Genomic DNA, 24,049 nt, shown 5'->3' on the forward strand with positions numbered 1-24,049 from the left:
ACATATTATATTCTTATTTACAATAAAAGTGTACTCCAAAATGACACAATATATTATTTACATTATTTATTTATTATTTCATTATGATTTCTATTGGGCACAAAGTAATCTGAAACAGAACTAACACAAACAGCAAATGCATCCAACAAGTTTGTAGAGTGTTCATCTCCCGAGTGGCGCAGTGGTCTAAGGCACTGCATCGCAGTGCTAGTGCTAGCTGTGCCACTAGAGATCCTGGTTCGAATCCAGGCTCTGTCGTAGCTGGCCGTGACCGGGAGACCCATGGGGCGGCGCACAATTGGCCCAGCGTCGTCCAGGGTAGGGGAGGGAATGGCCAGCAGGGATGTAGCTCAGTTGGTAGAGCATGGCGTTTGCAACGCCAGGGTTGTGGGTTCGATTCCCACGGGGGGCCAGTATTAAAAAATGTATGCACTAACTGTAAGTCGCTCTGGATAAGAGCGTCTGCTAAATGACTAAAATGTAAATGTAAAATGTAGAGTCACCAGCTTGATGTAGTCATTGCGTGCTAGGAATATGGGACCAAATACCTAACTTTTTACTACTTTAATACACATAAGGGAATATGTCCCAATACTTTTGGTCCCCTAAAATGAAGGGAATATGTACAAAAAGTGCTGTAATCTCTAAACGGTTCACCCGATATGGATGAAAATACCCTCAAATTAAAGCTGACAGTCTCTCAAAGTGGAGTTCAGAGCCAAAACAATACAAAATGAGTCACTATCCCAATACTTTTGGAGCTCACTGTATATGTGATCATATACAACTGTAAGCAAGGTTTAAAATTATTATGTTTTAGTCAAATATTATATCTGTTTGGGCTTCTTGCAGTCAATTTGCAGTCTACAAATTATTTGTAATTATGTTCTGGCCCCCTGACCATCCCCTCAAGGAAAAATTGTCCTGCTGCTGAATCTAGTTCATGATCCCTGTTGTAGAAGCACTTTTGGCGGCGATTACAGCTTTGATTCGTCTTGGTATGTCCTTATCAGCTTTGCACATCTGGATTTGGGGATTTTCTCCCATTCTTCCTTGCAGATATTTCTTAAGCTCTGTTTAGTTAGATGGGGAGTAGTGGTGAACAGCAATCTTCAAGTCTTTCCACAGATTTTCAAATGGAATTCAACTATTGGCTTTGGCTGGGCCACTCAAGGACATTCACCTTCTTGTTCTGAAGCCATTCCAGCGTTGCTTTGGCTGTATGCTTGGGGTCATTGTCCTGTTGGAACGTAAACCTTTGCCCCCAGTCTAAGCTCGTTTGCACTCTGAAGCAGATTCTGATCACGGATTTGCCTGTATTTGGCTCCTTTCATTGTTCCCTCTATCCTTACCAGTCTCCTAGTCCCTGCAGCTGAAAAGCATCCCCATAGCACGAAGCTGCCACCACCATGCTTCACGGTATGTGTGGTGTTAGACGGGTGATGAGCTGTGCCTGGTTTTCTCCAGACATAGCGCTTTGAATTCAGGCCAAACAGTATCATTTCTGTCTCATCAGACTACAGAATATTTTGCCTTATATACTCTCAGAGTCTTTCACGTGCCTTTTTGCAAACTACAGGCATGCTGTCATGTGCCTTTTTCTCAGGAGTGGCTTCCGTCTGGCCGCTCTCCCATAAAGCCCAGATTGGGGAAGTGCTGCAGAGACTGTTGTCCTTCTGGCAGATTCTCCCATCTCAGCCAAGGAACTCTGTAGTTCTGTCAGAGTGGTCATTGGGTTCTTGGTCACCTCCCTGACCAAGGTCCTTCTTGCCCGGTTGCTCAGTTTGGTCGGACGGCCAGATCTAGACAGAGTCTGGGTAGTTCCATATTTTACATTTCCCAATGATGGAGACCACTTTTCTCTTGGAAACCTTGAAACATTCTAGAAATTGTTTTATACCGTTCCCCAGATACATATCTCGGAGCTCTACGGACAGTTCCTTGGACTTCATGGTATAGTTTCTGCTCTGACATGCACTGTCAACAGTGGGACCTTATATAGACAGGTGTGTTTCTTTCTAAATAATGTCCAAACAATTTAATTGGCCACAGGTGGACTTAGTGACATCTAAAGGACAATAGAAGGAAATTGGATGCACAAGAGCTCAATTTGGAGAGTGATGGCAAAGGGGTGTGAATACTTATGTAAATGAGATATTTCTGTAGTTCATTATTTTCCTCAATAAATTAGCAAACATTTCTAAAAACATGTTTACATGTTTTCATTATGGGGTATTGTGGGTGAGAAAAAAGAATTGTTAATCGATTTTGAATTCAGGCTGTAACACAACAAAATGTGGAATAAATCAAGGGGTGTGAATACTTTCTGAAGGCACTGTATGTGCCAAAAACACAAGAACAAATATATTGTTATAATCACAATCATTTTGGCAGGTATTTATCCCCATAGCTGTCCTTTTACCATGCCCATAACATGATACTAACTCACATTTACAAATGCTTGTTATTAATGCAAAAATGTATTAATATACACTAAGTGTATAAAACATTAGGAACACTCTTTCCATGACATAGACTGACCAGGTGAATCCAGGTGAAAGCTATGATCCCTTATTGATGTCACTTGTTAAATCCACTTCAATCAGTGTAGACGAAGGCGAAGAGAGGTTAAATAATGATTTGTAAGCCTTGAGACAATTCAGACATGGATTGTGTATGTGTGCCATTCAGAGGGTGAATGGGAAAGACAAAATATTTAAGTGTCTTTGAACAGGGTATGGTAGCAGGTGCCAGGCGCACCGGTTTGTGTCAAGAACTGCAACGCTGCTGGGTTTTTCACACTCAACAGTTTCCCATGTGTATCAAGAATGGTCCACCACCCAAAGGACATCCAGACAACTTGACACATCTCTGTGATACGCTTTCAACACCTTGTAGAGTCCATGCTCCGACAAATGGAGGCTGTTCTGAGGACAAACGGGGGTGCAACTCAATACTAGGAATGTGTTCCAAAGGTTCTGTACATATCCATACTTCATAGTCTTTCTATATTAAAAAAAATAATTATTGGAGAAATTAAATATATTTACAATCAGAGCTAACAAAATATTAAAATAATTTATGCAGAATCCAAAGGAATTGACAGAAATTATATTTAAAAAATAAAACAACTGTACAAAAAAAGAGAATACTGGAAGCACTAAATACATTTGAAAACATTTTTTTTTTTTTTTTAAGAACAATAATACAAATTCATCTACAAGCTAAATTAACTCTTGGTCTGATTGAATCTAGGGCTAACTCTTGTCCAGTGTGAATTCGTCATGGCAATTTTTATGTTTTGCTAACCCATATATATATTTTTGAATTACTTTACATCATTTAATTGTAGATTATTTTGGCTCTACCAAACCCTAATCTACAAAACAAGGTTTTGACATAATATAGGGTTTAAACCTAATCCCTAACTCTTTGCCAGCTCTAGTTTACTGTACAGCTCAATCTGAACCTAAGGCCACATCTGAAACATCTGAAACCAACAAATGCCTACAAAGCCACCAACATTTATTTTAAGATGACTCCCACCCTAAAAAATATATACTATTTTTCCGACTGAAACCTAGGGAAAGTGGCTGATTGGACGCACAAGTATTTTTTACACGTTAAAACATTATTTTTCTCTTTAGAAGACCCATTTGGAGATTTTACAATAGGGAGTTCTGTGTGGGGTGGGGGTGGCAATGATGATTATACAGCCGTCCAACCAACAGATTCAGTATAGAACACCAAAGCAGTTAAACAGACCTCCAAAGCCATGTGTTGCTTTCATTGGATATCCTTCTTTCTTTATCCACCTCTGCTGCCTTTCACACGCTTTTCCTCAACAATAATACATTATATCATCATTAACCAATCAATAAATGGGTGTAAGTATATGCATTTACAGTATGCATGGATAGATATATAGACACATATAGTTGGAAACGTATCATAGCCTCTTGAACCACTTGGTTTTGTCTGTACCCGTTGGTACCGTAAGCTTCTCCTAAAGCTGTGCAGTTGTATTGGTTAAGGGGAAGAGAGGCGGGGCAGGTGGGAGGAGCTAGGGTTTTGGGGTCAGAACAGGGGTGAAGAAACTGTAAAAAAACACAAAACGTTGTCCGTCTGTTGCTAGGTTACATGCACTAGGCCCGGCTCTGCCCTTTTCTTTCCTGACACTTCCAGTGTTAGGTCAGTTCATCCCATCCATCAAAACAACAGGAAGTGAAGGGAGGAGCCAGAGGATGTTCTTGGGCTTGTCCAATCAGAGTCAGGTTTGACAGTCCATCCAAAATCATTGGTAGTGTTCCCCTGCTCAGACCAATGGTTGCGTGCAACGTACTCTACTATTTAATCGACTGACAGATTGCTATAACATACATATGATGTGGTTAGCTGATAGGTAAAATACCTATCCAAGCATTGTAAGATCTGGCATGCGTCAGCAACTCCTGGGCAGTGGAACGCGCCCACTGTGTTAACGAGATGATGAAAATCAGGAATCTGCAGATGATGATGAATCGAAGAAGCAAGTTTAAAACGGTCATCCATTTGTATTTACTCCACACAGAGAGATGTCCAGATTGTCGACAGCTGTCAGAACTCATACCCAGAGATATATCACACTAAAAATGTGTTGTACATTTTGGTGTTTTTCCTTTTCTGTTTTATAAAAAAACGACTTTTCATACTTACGTCCTACTACAAGGCAGGGGATCTCTAGGTGAATTAACCTTAGAGAATAGCAAGTCAGCGTGGATCCATTGGATGACAAGTCCTTTAACCGGTCTCTGAAATCTTCCATTAGCAATTAGCACTAGCATTAGCACTAGAATTTAGCGTTAGCGTAGCATTGGCATTCAAAGAGTGGCACAGCTAGGTGAATGATAGATAGAGTATTCTCTGTAGCATGGTAAAGTAAAGCACAGCTAGGGATAGCAGACCGTATATGATGGGGGCCAAGGCAGTGTGTAGCTAGCCTTGTCTCGTTTCTGTAAAAGGTCCTCAGATAGTTTGGTGTGTGTGTGTGTACGCACGTGCATGTGTAGTCTTTGTCTTCGAATGAGTTTAGTGTACATGCATGCATAGGGAAGTCTGTGTGTTTGTGCATGCTTCCTTGCCTGTGTGTGTCTGTACATTCATGCATGTTTTGCGTCTGTGTGTGTTTCATACTCCTCTCCATAGTACAATAATTCCACTTTAAACCAGTCATATCAACGTCTCTCCTCCATGAGTATCCATGGTAGTATAGAATGCTGTATATCCAATATTTAGCCCTCTGAATCCTTTTCCCCTTTCCAGCTCTCCCTTCTACCTTCCACCCTCGTCCTCTACTGTGGCCTCTGGGTTCAGTCTAGGGTTGCAAAGTTCCGTCAACTTTCCCGAAATCCCCAGGTTTATCAGGAATCCTGGTTGGAGGATATACAGATTTCCTGCTTATTCCCTCCTGATTCCAGGAATCTCCCAACAGGGATTTCTGGAAAACCAGAATTTTGGAACCCTAGTTGAGTCGGTCAGGTCAGTGTGGCCCCTGAGGCCCTTGGGGCGCCTGGCTGTCCTCCAGGCCCCTCAGGGTAACATAGATGAAAGGCACCAGGCCCCGCTGGGCCCCCAGGGAGCAGAGGAGCCAGTCGGAGTCGGCCCGGCTCAGGACCCTCAGTACGTCCCCTTTATGGAAACTCAGCTGGTCAGGCTCCGTGGCTATGTGGTGGCACAGGGCACGCACCTCACTGGGGGGGGGGGGGGGGGGGGGGAGAGAGAGAGAGAGAGAGAGAGAGCGAGAGAGAGGGGGGAAGGAGTGACAGAAGGAAGGAGTGAAGGAAGGACAGAAACATATTATTGCTTGTATCCTGTATTTTTTAATTGTCCATGTTTCTGTTTTAGTGTAATGTCATTGTATTGCTGTGCTTTTAGTGTAATTCTATTGTATTGCTGTGTTTTTAGCCTTTAAGCCTGGTAAAAGATCAAAACAATAATCGTATATATCGTATTTCGTATAGCTTTGGTTTGTCTTTTCTTCAAAAGTATGATCTTACCACGGCTGTTTGGTTTGGCTCTCCTGTGGCAGCTGAGGAGGTGGAGAGGGTTGGTTCAGAGTGGGAGGGGCCGGAGGAGCTGAAGGCTCCACCCTCTTCACTGTCCCCGTCCCCACCGTCTGGGCTACGAGGTCCAGCACGGACATGTCCAGACCTGTCAGCCAGCCAGACGGCAGCCTATGAGGGACAAACAGAGCAAAGAGAAATGTACTATAAAGAGTTAACTCATGTATTACTGTGGCACCTGGACCAGTTTACATCACTTCAATTCAGTCACCTGCTCCTCTTGCTTTTGGCTGGTCTATGCTCTGCTCCGCCTGGCCTGGAGGGGGTACCACCACCACCCATGTTGGACCCAAACAGCCTGCCCCAGCGCATGCCCTGGCCCTGGGAGGGGTCTTCAGCCTGGGCCACTGGCTGGGTCGCTGCGGCTCCTGGGGCCCTCGTGGTTCCTGGATCCTTCTCCCTCTCCTTGTCCTGGGTTAGCACTGACTCTGGGGGACTCCCCATCCAGGAGGGCCTTCCTCTTCCCCTGGACCCTGTCCACTCACCACTGGAGCTGGAGCTGCTCTTCTTGCTTCTCTCCCTAAGACCCTCCCCTTCCTGGCTAGACTCTGCCCCTTCCACCACGCCCTTCCTGGGGAGCAGTTGCTGACTCTGGCTCCGCCTCTCCGCAGACTTCTTCCTCTTCTCGCTCTTGACGAACTTTGACCCACCCTGAGCTGATTGGTCGATGTAGACCTGGGAGCTCTGCATGAGCTGGTACCACCAGCCCGCCTGGCGATCACGCTCCTGCCGCTGACGACCCTCCTCCGCCCAATCCCTCTCTCTCTCCTTCCTCCTCTCCTCCTCCTCTCCTCCCACCCCCTTCGCTCTGTTTCCTGTGGCCTTCCCCCTCCCACTCTCCCTCCACAGGTTTGCAAACCCTGTCCCTACTTCAGTTGTCATTGGCTGTGCTTCTACAAGCCCCGCCCTTAAACTATCCATCCCCACCCCCTCTCTCCTCGACCCCGTCCTCTGCATCATCCCCTCTCTCCTCCCTCTCTCTCCAACCCCTTCCATCCTAGGCCACGTCCCCTCTCGTCTCAGCCCGAACCTTTCTCTCTTCCCCGACCCGCCTCCTTCCTTTTTAGCCTCCGCCCCTTCTCTCATAGACTCCGCCCTCCGTGACTCTGTGCTCCACCCCCTCATGAGTTGGAAGGTGGAGCGTGCTGATCGGTCCAGGCCCTGGCCGGCGAAGATGGAGCAGAGCTGCTCCTTGCTTCTCAGGTGTTCCTGGCTCCTCTGGACCAATCGCGGCTCAAAGAGCAGATCCAGATCAAAGGGCAACAGAGACAGAGGCTGTAGGAGGAGGAGGAGCTCTTCGAAGAGAGGCTTGCACAGCCCCTGGGACAACGGCAGGAAACCCCACGGATGGTAGTGAGCCACTACGATGTCTGGGGGGGGACAGGCGGTGAGAAGAAGAAGAAGAAGAAGAAGAAGAAGAAGAAGAAGAAGAAGAAGAAGAAGAAGAAGAAGAAGAAGAAGAAGAAGAAGAAGAAGAAGAAGAAGAAGAAGAAGAAGAAGAAGAAGAAGAAGAAGAAGAAGAAGAAGAAGAAGAAGAAGAAGAAGAAGAGAAGAAGAAGAAGAAGAAGAAGAAGAAGAAGAAGAAGAAGAAGAAGAAGAAGAAGAAGAAGAAGAAGAAGAAGAAGAAGAAGAAGAAGAAGAAGAAGAAGAGAAGAAGAAGAAGAAGAGAGAAGAAGAAGAAGAAGAAGAAGAGAAGAAGAAGAAGAAGAAGAAGAAGAAGAAGAAGAAGAAGAAAGAACAAGAAGAAGAAGAAGAAGAACAAGAAAGAAGAAGAAGAAGAAGAAGAACAAGAAGAAGAAAGAAGAAGAAGAAGAAGAACAAGAAAGACACGGTTATAGACTATCGGAAGCATACAATACCAAACCTGGGTCAAGAAAGTAATCAGATTTCTTTCAAAGACTTTAGCTAGGTGTGCTTGATTCCTACCTTCATGAGTGTAGAGGTGATTGAACCAAAATTCCAAAGATCGCAAGCTGAAACAGAGAGAAACAAAAGAGATAGTCAGTTAACTTGACTCTTTCACTCGCACATGCTGGCAACAAGAAACAGATCATTAGTATTGAGCGTATCGAGAGGTACTCACTTGAGCAGTCCCAAGATGAAGGAGTTGAGTCTCATGCTGTGGTTGGTGAGCTCTGAGTACTGGGACACCTTGGAGAACAGGCTGTGGACAACACAGGTGGATGGCCCTGATGTAGGGATGGAGAGAGGGAGGTCAGAATTACAACACCTCGGAGACCCTACTGCATGTGAAGCCACTTTCCTTTAAAGACTCTTTCATTCACAAATAAACGTTACTGAATCATCATAATCATCATCATCATCAATACCATCCTCCTCACCACTCCACCTGCTCCACCTTCTCCATCTCCACCCTCCTCCTCCTCCTCCTCCTCCCTCCTCCTGCCTCATCCTCCTTCTCCTCCTCCTTCTCTCTCCAGACATACCTAGTTGTGTGGAGGCCTCTACCAGGCTCCAGGGCTGGTTGCGTCTCTGTCCGATGATCAGGTCCAGGACGTAGGCCTTCAGCCCATCCCCCAGCACCTCCCTTAGAGCCGGACACAGGTACTTCAGGATCAGGTGGCCCACGTTGGGACTCACCCAACTGTTACCCAACTTCGCCTAGAGGACGGGGGAGGGTGGGGGGGGAGAAGGAGAGGGGGAGGGGTAGAAGGAGAGAGTGTGAACAGGATGCAGAAGGAAGGACAGAGAGGAGGTGGTGGAAGGGGAGGAAATAAAACAAGAGAGGAAGCGATCGATAGAGAGAAAAAGGGGAGAGAAATAGAGAAAGAGAAATTATGAAAAGGAGGAAAAATAGACTAATTCTGATGTTCCAAAATGAAAACAATCTCCTATAGAAACAAAAAAGCAAACTACATTCACAGAATGAAATAGAATAGTATTATATAATTATCTTTAGGGGAAAATCACCCAGTAGAACACCATACCTTCACATCAGGGTCCCGACTGGTGCCAAAATGAGCCACGATTAAATCTACCGCTGTATTGATGGCTTTGACTAAACCTGAGAGAGAGAGAAAGAGAGAGAGAGAGAGAGAGAGAGAGAGAGAGAGAGAGAGAGAGAGAGAGAGAGAGAGAGAGCGAGAGACGAGGTAGTCGATTACAAGAGGCCCTTCACATCTCAGTAAGTATAGTGTAATACAGGCTGTAGTCACACTCTTTTATGTAATTGGTAGTCACACTCTTTTCTCCTTTCCATAATGAGAATTAGTTGTTATTATGTCCAATGGCCAACCTAAAGCAGAAAATGTTGATTTGCAAGGCTTGAAAGTAGATAGACATGTTTTCATTATTGACAAAGTTGTTGTGAAAATGGGGAGGGGGACATTTGTTATAAAAATATTGAGAGAGAGATTACAGGTGAAGAGAGAGAGAGAGAGAGAGAGAGAGAGAGAGAGAGAGAGAGAGAGAGAGAGAGAGAGAGAGAGAGAGAGAGAGAGAGAGAGAGAGAGAGAGAGAGAGAGAGAGAGAGAGAGAGAGAGAGAGAGAGAGATTACAGGTAGAGAGAGAGATTACAGGTAGAGAGAGAGAGAGGAAGAAAAAGAGAGAGATTACAGGCAGAGAGAGAGAGATTACAGGTAGAGAGAGAGATTACAGGTAGAGAGAGAGAGATTACAGGTAGAGAGAGAGAGAGAGAGAGAGATAACAGGTACAGAGAGAGATTACAGGTAGAGAGAGAGAGAGAGATTACAGGTAGAGAGAGAGAGAGAGAGAGAGAGAGAGAGAGAGAGAGAGAGAGAGAGAGAGAGAGAGAGAGAGAGAGAGAGAGAGAAAGAGGTAGCTAGGGAGAGAGAAAGACTACACTTAAAATACTGCAGTGTACCACAGTGAAGGAACGTAAAGAGGAGTAGCAACAGTGATTCTTAGCCTGATGTCACACGCACAAACATACAGCGCCTTCGGAAAGCATTCAGACCCTTTCCACATTTTGTTACGTTACAGCCTTATTCTAAAATTGATTATATTGTTTTTTCCCCCCCCTCATCATTCTACACACAATACTCTATAATGACAAAACAAAAATAGTTTTTTTTAGAAATTTCTGCTAATAAATAAATTATGAAATACAATATTTACATAAGCATTCAGACCCTTTACTCAGTACTTTGTTGAAGCACCTTTGGCAGCGTTTACAGCCTCTAGTCTTCTTGGGTATGACGCTACAAGCTTGGCACACCTGTATTTGGGGAGTTTCTCCCATTCTTCTCTGCAAATCCTCTCAAGCTCTGTCAGGTTGGATGGGGAGCGTTGCTGCACAGCTATTTTCAGGTCTCTCCAGAGATGTTAGATCGGGTTCAAGTCCGGGCTCTGGCTGGGCCACTCAAGGACATTCAGAGACTTGTCCCGAAGCCAGTCCTGCATTGTCTTGGCTGTGTGCTTAGGATCGTTGTCCTGTTGGAAGGTGAACCTTCGCCCCAGGCTGAGGTCTTGAGCGCTCTGAAGCAGGTTTTCATCAAGGATCTCACTGTACTTTGCTCCGTTCATCTTTGCCTCGATCCTGACTAGTCTCCCAGTCCCTGCCGCTGAAAAACATCCCCACAGCATGATGCTTCCACCACCATGCTTCACCGTAGGGATGGTGCCAGGTTTCTTCCAGACGTGACGCTTGGCATTCAGGCCAAAGAGTTCAATCTTGGTTTCATCAGACCAGAGAATCTTGTTTCTCATGGTCTGAGAGTCTTTAGGTGCCTTTTGGCAAACTCCAAGCGGGCTGTCATGTGCCTTTTACTGAGAGGAACTCTAGAGCTCTGTCAGAGTGACAATCAGGGTTCTTGGTCACCTCCCTAACCAAGGCCCTTCTCCCCCGATTGCTCAGTTTGTACGGGCGGCCAGCTCTAGGAAGAGTCTTGTTGGTTCAAAACTTCTTCCATTTAAGAATGATGGAGGCCACTGTGTTCTTGGGGACTTTCAATGCTGCAGACATTTTTTGGTACCCTTCCCTAGATCTGTGCCTCGACACAATCCTGTCTCGGAGCTCTACAGACAATTCCTTTGACCTCATGGCTTGGTTTTTGCTCTGACATGCACTGTCAACTGTGGGACCTTACATAGACCGGTGTGTGCCTTTCCAATCAATTGAATTTACCACAGGTGGACTCCAAGTTTTAGAAACATCTCAAGGATGATGAATGGAAACAGGATGCACCTGAGCTCAATTTCGAGTCTCATAGCAAAGGGTCTGAATACTTATGTAAATAAGGTATTTCTGTTTTTTATTTTTAATACATTTACAAAAAAATCTAAAAACCTGTTTTCGCTTTGTCATTATGGGGTATTGTGTGTAGATTGCTGAGATGTAAAAAAAATAATAATAATAAGAATAAGGCTGTAACGTAACAAAATGTGGAAAAAGTCAAGGGGTCTGAATACTTTTACGAATACACTGTAGGTACTACACCACTCCATCACACCTCTCTTCTGCTGCAGGTCCACAGAGACGTGGGATTGTGAGGAAGAGGAGGACGATGAGGAAGAGGAGGCGTCAGGAGAGAGACAGAACTCGTCTGGAGGACGCTCCGTCAGGGAGAAGTAGTCTGGCAGGAAGTCACTGTAGTACTGCTGCAGCTGCTTCAAGGACTGGCCTGAGAACACACACACACACACACACACACACACACACACACACACACACACACACACACACACACACACACACACAGGATTAGAAAATCACACACACACACACACACACACACACACACACACGTAGGATTAGAAAATCACACACACACACACACACACACATACACACAAACACACACCCTACCATACACACACACACACACACATTACCATGCACACACCCTACCATACACTCACACACACACACACACACACACACACACACACACACACACACACACACACACACACACACACACATACACACACACACACACACACACACACACACACACAGCCTCCACCCCTGCACACACACACACACACACACAGCCTCCACCCCTGCACACACACTCTGCACACACACACACACACACCCTGCAAACACACACACACTCTGCACACACACACACACCCTGCACACACACACACACCCTGCACACACACACACACACACACACACACACAGCCTCCACCCCTGCACACACACTCTGCACACACACACACACACCCTGCACACACACACACACTCTGCACACACACACACACACACACCCTGCACACACACACACCCTGCACACACACACACACACTCTGCACACACACACACACACACACACACACACACACACACACACACACACACACACACACACACACACACACACACACTGCACACACCCTGCACACACACACACACACACACCCCCACACTCAGCATCTGATCAACAGGGTTAGTAGTATATGAGCACCACTTAGTCGTCCCAGGGCGTGGCCACTAGAGGCCGGAGGGAAGTCAAACACGTTCCGTCGTGTGATTCGCTGTCCCCTGGCCACGCCCCTACGACCATTCCCGTCCAGACTGCCTGATAGGAGGGGTACGCCTGACCCCCCAGAGGAACACCTCTCCACCCCCAGCGGGTTCCTACGACGATACTCCCTCCATTTCAGAGTCTGGGGAGAGAGGTGGTGTCCTGTGGGGGAGGACGGGCGGAGGGGTGAAGAAGAGAAGGAGGGTAGGTTTGGAGGATTGGGGAAAGCAAGATGAAATGAGAAGAGAGAGGTCGACGAAGTGTACATGGTAGAAGGCAGAGGAAGAGGAACGTTGAAAATGTTAAATCACCATGTTTACAGTATATAACAGTATATCTGTTAAATCACCATGACTACAGTATATAACAGTATATCTGTTAAATCACCATGACTACAGTATATCTGTTAAATCACCATGACTACAGTATATCTGTTAAATCACCATGACTACAGTATATCTGTTAAATCACCATGACTACAGTATATAACAGTATACAGTTGAAGTCGGAAGTTTACATACACCTTAGCCAAATACATTTAAACTCAGTTTTTCACAATTCCTGACATTTAATCCTAGTAAAAATCCCCTGTCTTTGGTCAGTTAGGATCACCACTTTATTTTAAGAATGTGAAATGTCAGAATAATAGTAGAGAGAATTATTTATTTCAGCTTTTATTTCTTTCATCACATTCCCAGTGGGTCAGAAGTTTACATACACTCAATTCGTATTTGGTAGCATTGCCTTTAAATTGTTTAACTTGGGTCAAATGTTTCGGGTAGCCTTCCACAAGCTTCCCACAATAAGTTGGGTGAATTTTGGCCCATTCCTCCTGACAGAGCTAGTGTAACTGAGTCCGGTTTGTAGGCCTCCTTGCTCGCACATGCTTTTTCAGTTCTGGCCACAAATTTTCTATAGGATTGAGGCCTGGGATTTGTGATGGCCACTCCAATAACGTGACTTTGTTGTCCTAAAGCCATTTTGTCACAACTTTGGAAGTATGCTTGGGGTCATTGTCCATTAGGAAGACCAATTTGCGACTAAGCTTTAACTTCCTGACTGATGTCTTGAGATGTTGCTTCAATATATCCACATAATTTTCCTTCCTCATGATGCCATCTATTTTGTGAAGTGCACCAGTCCCTCCTGCAGCAAAGCACCCCCTCAGCATGATGCTGCCACCCCCGTGCTTCACGGTTGGGATGGTGTTCTTTGGATTGCAAGCCTTACCCTTTTCCCTCCAAACATAACGATGGTCATTATGGCCAAAAAGTTATATTTTTGTTTCATCAGACCAGAGGACATTTCTCCAAAAAGTACGATCTTTGTCCCCATGTGCAGTTGCAAACCATAGTCTGGCTTTTTTATGGCGGTTTTGTAGCAGTGGCTTCTTCCTTGCTGAGCAGCCTTTCAGGTTATGTCGATATAGGACTTGTTTTACTGTGGATATAGATACTTTTGTACCTGTTTCCTCCGGCATCTTCACAAGGTCCTTTGCTGTTGTTCTGGGATTGATTTGCACTTTTCGCACCAAAGTACATTAATCTCTAGGAGACAGAACGTGTCTCCTTCCTGAGCGGTATGACGGCTCCGTGGTCCCATGGTGTTTATACTTGCGTACTATTGTTTGTACAGATGAACGTGGTACCTTCAGGCGTTTGGAAATTGCTCCCAAGGATGAACAAGACTTGTGGAGGTCTACAATTTTTTTTCCTGAGGTCTTGCCTGATTTATTTTATTTTTCCATGATGTCAAGCAAAGAGGCACTGCGTTTGAAGGTAGGCCTTGAAATACATCCACAGGTACACCTCCAATTGACTCAAATGATGTCAATTAGCCTATCAGAAACTTCTAAAGCCATGACATCATTTTCTGGAATTTTCCAAGCTGTTTAAAGGCACAGTCAACTTAGTGTATGTAAACTTCTGACCCACTGGAATTGTGATACAGTGAATTATAAGTGAAATAATCTGTCTGTAAACAATTGTTGGAAAAATTACTTGTGTCATGCACAAAGTAGATGTCCTAACCGACTTGCCAAAACTATAGTTTGTTAAGAAGAAATTTGTGGAGTGGTTGAAAAACAAGTTTAAATGACACCAACCTAAGTGTACGTAAACTTCAGACTTCAACTGTATATGTTAAATCACCATGACTACAGTATATAACAGTATATCTGTTAAATCACCATGACTACAGTATATAACAGTGTATCTGTTAAATCACCATGACAACAGTATATAACAGTAGATCTGTTAAATCACCATGACTATAGTATATAACAGTAGATCTGTTAAATCACCATGACTACAGTATATAACAGTGTATCTGTTAAATCACCATGACTACAGTATATAACAGTGTATCTGTTAAATCACCATGACAACAGTATATAACAGTGTATCTGTTAAATCACCATGACAACAGTATATAACAGTAGATCAGTTAAATCACCATGACTACAGTATATAACAGTAGAGCTGTTAAATCACCATGACTACAGTATATAACAGTAGATCTGTTAAATCACCATGACTACAGTAGATCTGTTAAATCACCATGACTACAGTAGATCTGTTAAATCACCATGACTACAGTATATAACAGTAGATCTGTTAAATCACCATGACTACAGTATATAACAGTAGATCTGTTACATCACCATGACTACAGTATATAACAGTAGATCTGTTACATCACCATGAGAGGTGAGTTGACGGCGAACAAATAAGGTTCAACAGAAAGAACAGAAGAAGAAGAAAGAGTGAAAGAGGAATGAAACAAACCCGTAGAAGACATGAGGGGGACTGGCCAACCCACAATCCAACAACCCCACTGACACAGCCACATACATGACAACTACTGACTGGACCACACTGAGACAGAGACACCTACCATGTTGTGTCCTGGGCCCTGGTCCTCTGCTCCCCTCCACAGAGTCTGACGTCTCCTCGTCTCCCAGCGAAGTCTCACTGTCCTGGGGCACGGCCGGCAGGACGGGCAGGGTCCCACGGTGGTGGTGGTGACGACACTGGCCCTGGACCGGAGGCAGCATGGGGGGCACCTCATCCCGCTTCACCTCTATGGGCGGGGGTGGAGGAGTGGGGGGCAGAGGGGCAGCCGCCAGTCGTGCTGGTGGTGGATGGGTATGGTGGAGGGGCAGGAGCCCGGCCGATTGGGGGCAGGAGAGGCTGCGAGGCGTCTGGGGGCTGGGGGTGCAGGTAGAACAGGTCCCTGAGCTGGAGGTCGCCCCCTGGAGGAGGACGGGGGAATAGCTACCCAGCGGCGAGGGCCGGACAGAGCCAGGACCAAGTGGAGCCACCGCTGACACCATCCCACCCATCGTACCACCACTATGGCATCGATGCATAGAGTCTTCCCATCGTTCGTTATCGACCGCATCGGCCCCCTCCGGACCTCCAGAAGGCCCTCCACCCCGGGCCTGCATCCCAGCAACGTAGCCCGTCAGCAGGGGAAGAAGGGGCTTGGGCTGGGACAGCTTGGAGAACTTGTGGTGGAAGGTGAAGGGTTGGATTGGGAGGGTGGTAGGACGCTGGTCTTTAGTGTAGCGGACCAGAGCAGAGTTGGACAAAGAGCTGGAGAGACCACCTGGAGGAAATAGAGATGGAGGGAGAAAGAGAGGGGGGAAGGAGAGAGAGAGAGAGGAGAGGGAGACAAGGTCAGTAAAGGTTAGCATTTTCTGTTGGTACAATTCTCCATTTTAGCTCTGTCATCATCATTTACAAAGCATGTGTTATTCCCTGATAATAACTGTAACACAGTAACTGTATCAGCCATGACACAGTCTGATAATAACTGTAACACAGTAACTGTATCAGCCATGACACAGTCTGATAATAACTGATGACATGGTAACTGTATCAGCCATTACACAGTCTATATTACAAAGCTAACATGTAAGTAAATATTACACGTAAAAATGAATAACCATGTAGGGAAAATAAAGATGAAGTTGATCCACAGACAAACACAAATTGCCCAGTCATGATCCAGAAAGCTGCTAGTGTCAACAGACAGACAAGTCCTTCTCACAAACAGCCCAGACTGCCCTGCAACTGGAGACACAGTATACTGTGATATGCACGCACGCACGCACACACACACACACACACACAAAAACACACACACCTGGAGAATACTGCGTCACTCTGTCCTACAGCAGAAACACCAAAGAACAGCCATTTTTCAGTATTCTCTTCTGTCTGTCTCTCTGTGTGTATCCATATCAGTGTGTGAGCATGTACTGTAGCTTGCCAGTGTGTGTGTGTGTGTGTGTGTGTGTGTGTGTGTTCCTCGATCCGGTCGCTGCGTGAGCGACGGGGGTGTGTGTGACGTCAGCAGCAACATTGCGCAAGCTGTTTGTCTCTTATGCTCCGCCATGGAATGTCAGTCAGCCTGGATGCAGTAACGCATCTCAGCCACAGTGGCAGTATTGAGCCGTGAATGCAGTAACACATTTCAGCCACAGTGGCAGTATTGAGCCGTGAATGCAGTAACACATCTCAGCTACAGTGGCAGTATTGAGTCGTGAATGCAGTAACATCACCAGGCAGTGTTGAATCATGAGTATTGTGCTCTGACTGGAAAAAAATATCTGTCTCTCTCTCTGTGTGTCTCTCTCTCAATTCAATTCAATTTAAGGGTCTTTATTGGCATGTGAAACATATGTTTACATTGCCAAAGCAAGTGAAATAGACAATAAACAAAAGTGAAATAGACAATAAAAAGAAAGAGTAAATATTACTCACAAACGTTCCAAAAGAATAAAGACATTTCAAATGTCATATTATGTATATACAGTGTTGTAACAACGGGCAAATAGTTAAAGTACAAATGGGAAAATAAATAAACATAAATATGGGTTGTATTTACAATGGTGTTTGTTCTTCACTGGTTGCCCTTTTCTTGTGGCAACAGGTCACAAATTGTGCAGTTGTGATGGCACACTGTGGTATTTCACCCAATAGATATGTGAGTTTATCAAAATTGGATTTGTTTTTGAATTCTTTGTGGGTCTGAGTAATCTGAGGGAAATATGTGTCTCTAATATGGTCATACGTTTGGCAGGAGGTTAGGAAATGCAGCTCAGTTTCCACCTCATTTTACATTTACATTTCTTACATTTTAGTCATTATACTGTATTAAATTATGCCCTTATTTTACACTGTGTTTTTTTTAGGGGGTAGATCAGCTTTAATATTGCAGATAGATTGTAACTTCCATCAATGTAATTGTCTGCATCACTTCCAATCCCCATATGTTTTATATATATACATATACATATATATTCTCCTTTCCCCCTTCTGATAACCAGGTGGCGAATCGAATCTCTGCATGTCTGGCAGACATATCAGTGTGGATGTCGGATCACCACCTCAAGCTGAACCTCGGCAAGACGGAGCTATTCTTCCTCCCGGGGAAGGACTGCCCGCTCCATGATCTCGCCATCACGGTTGACAACTCCATTGTGTCCTCCTCCCAGAGTGCAAAGAACCTTGGCGTGACCCTGGACAACACCCTGTCGTTCTCCGCTAACATCAAAGTGGTGACCCGATCCTGCAGGTTCATGCTCTACAACATTCGCAGAGTACGACCCTACCTTACACAGAAAGCGGCACAGGTCCTAATCCAGGCACTTGTCATCTCCCGTCTGGATTACTGCAACTCGCTGTTGGCTGGGCTCCCTGCCTGTGCCATTAAACCCCTACAACTTATACAGAATGATGCAGCCCGTCTGGTGTTCAACCTTCCCAAGTTCTCTCATTAATGACATGCATGTCAAACTCTCATGGCTCAAAGTGGAAGAGCGATTGACTTCATCACTACTTGTTTTTGTAAGAGGTGTTGACAAGCTGAATGTACTGAGCTGTCTGTTTAAAATACTAGCACACAGCTCGGACACCCATGCATACCCCACAAGACATGCCACCAGAGGTCTCTTCACAGTCCCCAAGTCCAGAACAGACTATGGGAGGCGCACAGTACTACATAGAGCCATGACTAAATGGAACTTTTTAAAAATGGGTAAAAATACACCTTATAGAACAACGGGGACTGTGAAGAGACACACACAAAGGTACAGACACTTGCATATGCACACATTGTGATATTGTTGTATGGTGGTATTAAACATTTTGTATTGTAGATATGTAGTGGTGTAATAATGTTATATGATGTACTGTTTTATCTTTTGTTTTATATGTAATGTAAGTGCTTTAATATGTTTAGACCCCGGGAAGAGTAGCTGCTACCTTGGCAGGAACTAATGGGGATCCATAATAAATACAAATACAAATGTCATTGCCTTTTGGCAATCTCAATGTTCAATACGCAGCTGGATTTATGGCAGAGTTGCTCATTGGTTGTTGGAAATAATATTAATATATTCCATGAGAACATTATAACAATGTCAAAAACAAACATTTAGCTGTTAGCTAGGCAAGTTGTTATATATTTTAGGCTTAAAAACAAAGCAAATAGGTTTTGTGCTTGGCATTGCAGTAGCTATGTATTTAGAGGTGAGCTAGCACCTTTTGACAGACTGTGTGTCTCTGGACAAATAATTGTTGCTTAGCACACGGATACCAACTTTCTGTGGAGAGAAAGACAGTGATAGAGTTCCGATGAAGTGATAATGCCCGAGAAGCCATTGTTTGGAGGATATATTGGCACGGGGTGTTGTTAGGCCCGAGGCGAAGTCGATTAGTTATGATTGAAGGATAGCTGTGAGGATTATCGAATCAGGATCAACTCCTTGTTCTACTCGGGCTCTTTAATGATAGAATGTTCATTCTAGAATGTTCCTGCTGTAAACAATAAGCTTAATCTTGACAGCTAGCCACTTAGCTAGCAAGTTAGCAAACCAAAATGCAAAGCTGGAGCCATGAGCTGGAAATATTTTATTTGACACATTTTAGATTTCTTATAGTTATACTTAACTCAGTGGCGGTCGTGCAGTTTAAAATGAGGGAGGACATTTTATTTTTATTTTTATGAGCATGGCCTTATTTCTATTACAGCATATTGGATGACTGACATTCATATTCCATTTACCCAGCTCAATGTAACATCGATAGGGTTAGGCTTACTACATGATACTAGAATTTTCCCAATACCCATCATGAGGTTGCTACAACCTAGACTACGAATTAAAGTTTATAACGTAGGTGCACAGGTCGAGGGAAATTAGTGTAATCAAGGTGACCGACAGTGACACATTCAATCCCGCCTTGTACACTCTTGCCTGCATCTAGCTGATCTAGGGTGTAATCTTAAGTACAACAGTTGCAAACGAGAGTTTCTATTGAACAAATTCAGGTATGGTTAACCCCGTTGTGTTCCGTTTGCTTCCGTTTCTGTTTTTCAACAGAATCGGTGGAATGAATAGACCCCTGATCACACGCAAACACAGCCACAAACTAGCTCCATTTGCTGTGAAAGTGAAAAAATATATATACTACGAAATATAGCTTATAAGTTGTCACGACAACTGCTCTGTGTCCTGTCACCACGAGACTCAACTCTCTCTCTCTTCTTCATTTTGGAAGAAATTAATTTGTTCAAAACTGTTCAACTATTGTCTTTCTCTTTGATTCAACTACTCACCACATTTTATGCACTGCAGTGCTAGCTAGCTGTAGCTTATGCTTTCAGTACTAGATTCATTCTCTGATCCTTTGATTGGGTGGGCAACATGTCAGTTCATGCTGCAAGAGCTCTGATAGGTTGGAGGACGTCCTCTGGAAGTTGTCATAATTGATGTGTAAGTCAATGGAAGAGGGTGAGAACCTTGAGCCTCCTAGGTTTTGTATTGAAGTCAATGTACCCAGAGGAGGACAGAAGCTAGCTGTCTTCTGGCTACACCGTTGTGATACCCTATAGAGTGCTGCTGAGGCTACTGTAGACCTTCATTGCAAAACAGTGTGTTTTAATCAATTATTTGGTGATGTGTGAATATATTTAGTGAAGTTTTATCTAAAAAGGATAACCTTTTAATGTTTCACTATTTTTATTTTTAAGAAATTCACTGAGAAGGATGGTCCTCCCCTTCCTCATCTGAGGATCCTCCCGCAGCCCCCGCGAGGAGTGGGTACCCCCAACCCCCAAAAAACGGTATTAAAAATCTTAATGTCGGTATTTCGAAAACCACTCTCTCTCTCTCTGTCACTCTCTCCTCTTTCAACCCCCTACTCACTCACTCTCTCACTCTCTCTCTCTCTCCTTCTCTCTCTGTCTTTCTCTCTCCTCTTTCAACCACAGTGTAAAGATCTCGGTTCGACAGACGCTGGGAGACGGGAAGCAAGTACAGGGAGATGATTTAATAAATAAAATACATGGAACAAAACACAGACATCGTCTGGACAGGGGAAACAAAACAACATCATTAAACAGAGCCTGGAACACAGCTGGGGCGTTGGTAAGGCCAAATGGCATGACCAGAAACTCGTAGTGACCGCTGGCCGTGTTGAAGGCATTCTTCCACTCATCCCCTTCCCGTATCCGCACCAGGTGGTAGGCATTCCGTAGGTCTGCTTGGAGAACACGGTGTCCCCCTGGAGCGGCTCGAACGCCGAGGAGATGAGTGGCAGCGGGTAGCGGTTATTCACTGTGATGTCGTTGAGGTATTTGATGCACTGGCAGGGTTTTGTGTTTCTTCTCTACAAAGAAGGACCCTGAGCCGGCAGGGGAGGCAGAAGGACGGATGAATCCTGCAGCTAAGGAGTCCTCAATGTAGGTCTCCATAGCCTTGGTCTCCAGATCCGACAGGGAGTACAGTCGTCCCCGGAGCGGAGTGGTGCCTGGGAGAAGGTCAATCCCGCAGTCATAGGGTCGCTGCGGCGGAAGCAAAGTGGCCCGGGCCTTACTGAACACCTCCCGGAGGTCCTGGTACTCTGCAGGAATGGAGGACTGGTCCGGGGCAACTTACGAGCCCACAGGAAGACGTCCCGAGGTAGGCTGCGCTGACTTCAGACAATGGGCGTGGCAGAACGGGCTCCAGCCCATAATGGCATCCGCAGTCCAGTCTATTATGGGATTGTGTCACTGGAGCCAAGAGAATCCCAATACCACGGGAACCTGAGGAGACTTAATCAGCAAAGATTGGATTGCATCGCTGTGGTTCCCTGACTCTCGTAGGTTGTTGGGAGTGGTATTGTGAGTGACCCGGCCTATAGAGTGCCCGTCCAGCGCTCTAATGTCCATGGGAATGGAGAAGGGCTGATTGGGGATGCCCAGCTCGGACGCCAGGGTAGCGTCCATAAAACTCTCATCGACCCCAGAGTCGATGAGTACCCGGAGAGATTTCGACTGGTTCCCCCACAGCAGGATAGCATGGAAAGGGGTGCGAGTAAGGGGAGAGGAAAAGTTATCCATAAGGCCCACCAGAGTACTCGCCCCTTCTTGATGAGCCTGGTTTTTTAATGGGCAGGTAGCTACGAAATGTCCCGTAGCTCCACAATTTAGACAGCTCTGGAGTCAGCCGGAGTCAATCTAGCCCTACCCAGGTGCCTGGATTCCAAAGGAGGCGAGTCGGCAGCCCTCAGTGATTCCCGAGAGAACTCGGGTGACGTCGGGTTCACTCGGACATGTAGATTCCGGGGGTCTCCGGGATTCTTCGGAGGCAAGGTGGGAATCGAGGGGGAACGAGGGCGACAGGGCACAGATTCCCTCTCCCTCCTACTTTCTCAAAGCCGCCCATCGATCCGTATGGTCAAGGCAATGAGGGAGTCAAGGTCCATGGGCAGTTCCCGGGCTGCAATCTCATCTTTGACCACCTCCGATAATCCGTGAAGGAACGTGTCGAACAACGCTTCCGGGTTCCAGGCACTCTAAGCCGCCAACGTGCGAAAATCCACTGCGTAGTCTGCCACACTACGGGAGTCTTGACGTAGCTGGAGCAGCTTACGAGCAGCTTCTCTCCCGGACAACGGAGAATCAAACACCTTCCGATCTTCCGCCACAAACTCCTCTAGACTGAGGCAGATGGCGGCCTGTTGCTCCCACACCGCCGTTGCCCAGGCGAGGGCCCACCCCGGACATCAGCGTTATGATGTACGCTATCCTCGAGCAGTCCGAGGGGAACGAAGAAGGCTGCAGCTCGAAAATGAGGGAGCACTGGGAGAGAAAAGCCTGACAGGTTCCGGGAATCTCCAGTGTAGCACTCCGGAGGAGGTAAGTGGGGTTCTCGGGACACTGGGAGATTATGGATGTGACCCGCTGCCCAGTGGGGAATCCGCGGAATTGCTCCAGCAAAGTATTGAATGCCTGGTCATGGCGTTCTGCCAGGGTATGGAGTCTCTCCATAAGACATTGCAGTAACTCCTTGTGTCGTCCAATGGTGGCTCCTTGCAGGGAGACAGCATTGTTTAGCTGGTCTGAGTCTGCTGGGTCGGTCATGGCCAGTTTGTACTATCACGTTTTAGGTTAGACCCAGATGAAGACAGTGTCGAAGTAACAAAAGTTTATTACTAGAACAGGGGGCAGGCAAAACGACATTTCAAGGGCAGGCAGAGGTCAGTAATCCAGATCAGAGTCCAAAAGGTACAGAACGGCAAGCAGTCAGGGTCAGGGCAGGCAAAGTTCAATAATCCAGTGTGATGGGACAAGGTACGGAACAGCAGGCAGGCTCAGGGTCAGGGCAGGCAGAATGGTCAAAACCGGGAAAAGTAGAAAACAGGAACTTTAGAAAAGACAGGAGCAAGGGGAAAAACGCTGGTAGGCTTGACGAACAAAACGAACTGGCAACAGACAAACAGGTATAAATACACTGGGGATAATGGGGAAGATGGTGACACCTGGAGGGGCGTGGAGACAATCACAAAGACAGGTGAAACAGACCAGGGTGTGACACCCCCCTTCTCTCTCCTTCTCTCTCTCTCCTCTTTCAACCCCCCCTTCTCTCCTTCTCTCTCTGTCTCTCTCTCCTATTTCAACCCCCTTCTCTCTCTCTCTGTCTCTCTCTCCTCTTTCAACCCCCCTTCTCTCTCTCTCTCTGTCTCTCTCTCCTATTTCAACCCCCCTTCTCTCTCTCTCTGTCTCTCTCTCCTCTTTCAACCCCCCCTTCTCTCCTTCTCTCTCTGTCTCTCTCTCCTATTTCAACCCCCCTTCTCTCTCTCTCTGTCTCTCTCTCCTCTTTCAAACCCCCCCTTCTCTCTTTCTCGCTCCGTCTCTCTCTCCTCTTTCAACCCCCCTTCTCTCTCTCTCTGTCTCTCTCTCCTATTTCAACCCCCCTTCTCTCCTTCTCTCTCTGTCTCTCTCTCCTCTTTCAACCCCCCCTTCTCTCCTTCTCTCTCTGTCTCTCTCTCCTCTTTCAAATCCCCCCCTTCTCTCTTTCTCGCTCCGTCTCTCTCTCCTCTTTCAACCCCCCTTCTCTCTCTCTCTGTCTCTCTCTCCTCTTTCAACCCCCCCTTCTCTCCTTCTCTCTCTGTCTCTCTCTCCTCTTTCAACCCCCCCCCCTTCTCTCTCTGTCTCTCT

At 45.8% G+C, this 24,049-nt stretch overlaps 1 protein-coding gene across 2 annotated transcripts in view; it reads right to left on the bottom strand.

The window, feature by feature from the left end:
- Positions 1-3,096: 3,096 nt before the first annotated feature.
- LOC311141261 (AP-4 complex accessory subunit RUSC2-like) overlaps positions 3,097-24,049 on the bottom strand; it is a 48,741-nt gene continuing 27,788 nt past the window's right edge. For both annotated transcript variants that reach the window (XM_084176524.1, XM_084176525.1), the window contains 9 exons: positions 15,452-16,165; positions 11,534-11,704; positions 9,050-9,126; positions 8,549-8,723; positions 8,185-8,290; positions 8,028-8,074; positions 6,313-7,471; positions 6,036-6,212; positions 3,097-5,729 (listed from right to left, as the gene is read on the bottom strand). In XM_084176524.1, coding sequence (XP_084032650.1) covers positions 5,519-5,729; positions 6,036-6,212; positions 6,313-7,471; positions 8,028-8,074; positions 8,185-8,290; positions 8,549-8,723; positions 9,050-9,126; positions 11,534-11,704; positions 15,452-16,165 — 2,837 coding nt within the window. In that variant the 3' untranslated portion in view covers positions 3,097-5,518. The remainder of the gene's footprint in view (positions 5,730-6,035; positions 6,213-6,312; positions 7,472-8,027; positions 8,075-8,184; positions 8,291-8,548; positions 8,724-9,049; positions 9,127-11,533; positions 11,705-15,451; positions 16,166-24,049) is intronic.

This window comes from Coregonus lavaretus (genome assembly GCF_964263955.1).
Source record: "Coregonus lavaretus genome assembly, chromosome: 14".
Taxonomy (NCBI): Eukaryota; Metazoa; Chordata; class Actinopteri; order Salmoniformes; family Salmonidae; genus Coregonus; species Coregonus lavaretus.